This window comes from Musa acuminata, chromosome BXJ2-1 (genome assembly GCF_036884655.1).
Source record: "Musa acuminata AAA Group cultivar baxijiao chromosome BXJ2-1, Cavendish_Baxijiao_AAA, whole genome shotgun sequence".
NCBI lineage: Eukaryota > Viridiplantae > Streptophyta > Magnoliopsida > Zingiberales > Musaceae > Musa > Musa acuminata.
In genome coordinates this window covers 21,861,548-21,866,394 of record NC_088338.1, presented here as the reverse complement: position 1 = coordinate 21,866,394, position 4,847 = coordinate 21,861,548, and the positions used below count along the sequence as shown (strand labels likewise).

The 4,847-nt window shown below is 35.5% G+C and overlaps 1 protein-coding gene across 1 annotated transcript; it reads right to left on the bottom strand.

Moving 5' to 3' along the window:
- Nucleotides 1-387: 387 nt before the first annotated feature.
- On the bottom strand, nt 388-4,397 carry LOC135599076 (uncharacterized). The gene is made up of 4 exons (XM_065093798.1): nt 4,242-4,397; nt 4,061-4,111; nt 3,519-3,962; nt 388-774 (listed from the first exon to the last, which is right to left on the bottom strand). Exons 3-4 carry the CDS (start codon nt 3,953-3,955, stop codon nt 552-554), a joined length of 660 nt encoding a protein of 219 aa, XP_064949870.1. The 5' UTR covers nt 3,956-3,962; nt 4,061-4,111; nt 4,242-4,397; the 3' UTR covers nt 388-551.
- Nucleotides 4,398-4,847: the final 450 nt, after the last annotated feature.

Sequence of the window (4,847 nt, the reverse complement as noted above, 5' to 3'; positions counted from 1 at the left end):
GACGATAAAATTATTGTTTCATAATGACATATTATCAACCATCCTATTCCATGAGCGGATCTATTAGTGATAAGTCTTCACTTTTTTATTTAAATTTAGATTTAGATCTATATAGTTTTACAAATTATAATATTTATTTTTTATTTATTCGGAGAAAATAATAATAAAAAAAGGGTATGACATAACAATTACAATGTTTTGAAAGGACTTGTAGTATTTTTTGCTCGTGAAACTAATACATTATAATTCTATTCAAAAAAATTTGAATTATAAATTATTGACTAGCTTAGTTGATAAAAATTTTGATAGATCATTGTAAAATCATATGCTCAAATTAATTCTAATTAATTCTAAAACAATCACACCCAACTCATCAAAATCCAAATGTCAAGAGAGGCATTTCCTTTGATTTCTACTGCCACAAATTGACAAGAGAAACTTACATTCTTGCTGACAAATAGATCTCTGTCCCTATTAGGCAACATAATTTGATGAACCAGTTAAAAATATAAATTCTTTACCATAATATTGGTTACTAATAACATATCCAGTCATCCAGGAATGTTAAAGTGAAAGAGCCAGGAAACAACAAAGGCAAACACCACACATGCAAGCAGGAAGTTGAGAAAGCGGTGGCCTTGCCAAAAGCCGTGTGTTTCGGTTGCTTGTGTATGTGGAGCTCTTGTTGTATCAGCCTCATTTGATTGCTCAATTAACTCGGCCTCATCTGAAACCACCACATTCTGTGCAGTTGAGCCACAAATCTCACAAGTCCTGGCATGAGAAAACACGAAAACTTTGGCAAGAAAAAATGAAAAATCAAGAGAATCCCAAAAAGGACAATCTACAAAGATAAAGCATTTTGGAAGCATTATATGAAAATAAATTGATGAAAGGATATCAAAGTAGATTATTTGTTGATGAGATAAAGCTGATTTTCATTGAATAATGTGACAAAATGGTGATAAAGATCCAAACAGGAATCTTGGAACCATATTGCATGCCCCATATTAACAAGGCTTGTTGTCTTCAGAATGCAATTACCAAGTTAGAACAAGTGTAGAGATAATCATCTAAAACAAGTAAACATAAATAGCGCAATCCATCTCTCTCATAATAAGAATGTTGAAACCTTAAAATAAGAGCTATTGAAGAAACTTGTATTTTGCTGTCTAGCATAAGAACACCCTTGTATCTCTTTGTTTGGAGCATTTGGGACAGTTTACTTTCTTGGTCTCGGCCAAAAAGATCACGGAAGGAAGTATTTGCACATGAATGGCTCTCTATCTACTGTTTTAAATAGAGGAAGTGTTAACTGCTGGCAAATATCAATTGTTTTGTTGGACAGACTTGCAATTAACCATAAAACAACTCATCCAATTTTCACTTTTTCCCCTCATCTCAAAGTTGCATCTATTTGGTGTGGGTGAAGATCTTGTATTCCCATTATTGCCGTGAATCCCCCAAGAAAGAAATGTAATGATATGATGGTACATGGTAACAATCAAGAAAAAGTGAAAAAGGGCAATGAACATAGTAGGAAAATTCAAATATGTAAGAAAATTTTCAAGTATATGTTGTACATTTAGATAACACTATTTGATACTTTATTGGAAAAATACTGGTTACAAATGACCATCCAGAAGGGAAAACTCTACTGATTACTGCTTAGCATACTGCTGATCAGTAGATCCATTCACTAGACTTGCAAATGAATAAATGCTCCAAGACTTTCATTACTAAGCAAGAAGATTTGAGGAACATTTGTGTTCACCTTGATGCATCTCACATTGTAAATATGATGAATGGTTATGCTGTGGTTCCATTGGCTCCTAAGGCTTAGATTGACTGACACTAAGGAAATAGATTGTAAATTTATGGTCACTCGGTCCTCTTACCTCTAGCCCATACAGCAGCTTACTTAGGGAGAATGTATAGTTTTGTCAACCATTCTGGCAGGCAAGGGCAAGAGTGCCTCCGGATTACCTTTTTGTTACCATTTTGCAATGACCCAATGAAACTTTTTCTGGTCATAAAAAAGAGAAGATACAAGTACTAAGGGAGTTTGACATGAAAACCAAATAGGAAAAATGAGTCATAATTCAGCTTGATGGTATTAACAAGAATCCATTTCTAGAGAAATTCAAAATATTAAAGATGCAACAATAATAGCACTAGATGTATAACATGAAAAACTACAGATTGAAACCACAAAATTTCTTCTAAATGAAACTCCAACAACTTCCCTTAGCCAATAAATCTTGCAAAATGTAATGGCAGGACAAATTTGCAGGTATTTAGCATTATTACAGAAATGCTATGATGTGTTTTTCGTGGTATTTGCTGACTAAATAGAAATTATATAATGAAATGATTTATAAAAAATAAATAATAATCATATTGTCCTCGATAGAATTAAATGGGAGGAAAGAATCTGTGTTTGACACCCAGATAGATAGTAGAGATTGCTAGATAGATTTATTAATTTAAATAGCAAATAGATGGGTCTTGGTCTTCTCCTGACAACTTTCTATACTTTGAACTGGAATAGAAATCTCATGTACTCCAAAAACGAAAACGAAAAAGCAAAAACAAGCAAATGAAACATAGTCAAACTGAAGTTGGAGAAATAAGAACCATTGACAATACAAAACTAACAGAACCCGAGTTGAAATCAGAAACTAGAAGACATAGAATAAGTAAATTTCAAACTTGTAAAAATGATGAAGAGTGAAGACTGCAACATGAGCTCAAGGAAAGCTATCTTTTCCAAGCAGGATAGATTAAAAAAAATACAGACATTTCTGAGAACTAGCTAGGAACAAGTCAACAGCTTGATGTCATCAGCAATAAATACGCACTTCAACCAGAAACCAACCCAAGTGGCATCAATTGTGCTAGAACCGACAGAGGCTACAGGCTTATTAAGCAGAGAACAACAAAAAGGACTGTATCATAGACATCTGATGGGTTTTATGGAAAAATAAAAAAATTGGCACCTACAGAAAACTTAAACAGGAACCATAAAGAAAGTCTCTAAATCTTAGTCCCGGATATTTATCTTGATCTACTTCATCACTTTGATATCTCCACCAAGTTAGCTTTTTGACCAAGTTTCTGGATTCCCTACTTTATTAGTTCCTCTTATATTTTACGTCTACTTTTTCTGTCTCTCCTTCCTTTACAAAACTAAAGAAGAATATGCTCCTTTTTTGTTCACACTTTGGGTGGCATCAAGTTCATGAAGCACCAAATACACAACAAATGAATTCTACAAAATGCCTGGGATTGGGATTTCATGCAACAAGCATTTGCATCAACTACTGATAGTTTGAGTCCCTCAAATGCAAATTCCACATCAAAGCATATGCTGCTATAAACATTGTTCTGTTAATTTATGAAGAAAAACAGTAATGTTATAATGCCAACTGAAACATTATTTTTCTCGAGGATTTACAGAACACAGTAAGGACCAAAATATTCACATAGGATAATATGAGAAAATAAGTTTTGCTTACTTGTTTCCTTTGATCTTGAACCATTTCTCTGCGCACAGCTTATGGGCAATAGCCAGGTCATTCTTGCAAGAGCAGCCCAGCAGAATCTGAACACCCGACTCTGGAGCAGCTTCCTCCAAGTTGAGATGGCAAATCCTGCAATCCTTATCCCCTTTCTTAATCTCCCAAATCCCACTTTCCAGGTCGCCCTGAAGGGAACGGTCCGAGACATAGGATTTACTGCCAGCCTCAGGGGATCCATCGATCTCGCAATGGGAAGCACAGGAGAAGCGCAACATGTCGGAAGCCGAACAGGTAAAACTTGAATTACATGGAGAATGCCAAGCCTCGTCCTCTGCATCAGTGAAACAGTTGATATCTTCGTCACTCTCATTCATCGGCCGAGAGCGCTGTGGCCTTCCTTCTGTATCTTGAAAGGACTTCCCTCCTTTTGCCATGAAGTACCTATTGATGGATATAAAATGGCTATTTCATCGAACACTCGATTCAAATCGTAGCAATCAGAATTCTCGAGGAAATCAAACCAATCTAAATCAACTTACAAGTGCCCAGATTCGATCTCATAAACTTCCTTTACTAGGATCCATGAAGACCTTCATGAACAGAAAAAATGAACATAGAAATCCATATTGCAAAGTGACAGAAATAGTTGCAAGCAGTAATTGCAAATCTACCAAAATACGAGAACAGGATTTGAATCATATGAAGTTGACATTAACTTACCACAATGCCTCAGAGAAACGCGGAAGAGGGTCGTCCAAACCTTCCTCTGTTCTATCTTGTTTGCTTCAGTTCCCTGACATGATTTCGAAAAGGAAGCAGAAACGAACAGAAGCAACAAGTGGAACGCCGAGAGAGATAAAGCCGAAAAGGCGTTAGTATAGTTGGGGCCAAGAACGGTTTCTAATGGCTTATTTCTTTCTTTTAATTTTTAAATTATTAAAAAGGATGATTTCATGAAAATATTTTTTTGTTTCTGCTTGGAATGAGTCCTTATTTTTATTTTTTCAAATGATGTCTCTATTTTTTATAATATCCATAATATCTTTCATCGTTGCTCATTGTCCGGTAATCATTACATTTCATATGTTATTTATACCCATGCTCTCACCCTTCTTAACACTCTCTTCGCCACAAACGATGGGGTTAATGTTAGCGATGATGAGAGGCCGATGGTGAAACTTCCAAAGATAAGAATGCGCTCGAGGTTAATGAACGAGAATGAGAGTGAAAACGATAGATGAGGATGCAGAGAAAATGACGAATGAGGGTCTTATCGATAATAGTGATAGACGAGGACAAGAGCGGAGATGACGGATGAGGGTGAAG

What these genes read in the sequence shown, in the direction of transcription:
- LOC135599076 (XM_065093798.1), bottom strand. Translation starts at nt 3,955, where the DNA reads ATGGCAAAAGGAGGGAAGTCCTTTCAAGATACAGAAGGAAGGCCACAG. An exon ending in TTCAAGATCAAAGGAAACAA is followed by an intron (nt 775 to 3,518) that starts GTAAGCAAAACT and finishes TTCTCATGCCAG; the next exon opens with GACTTGTGAGATTTGTGGCT.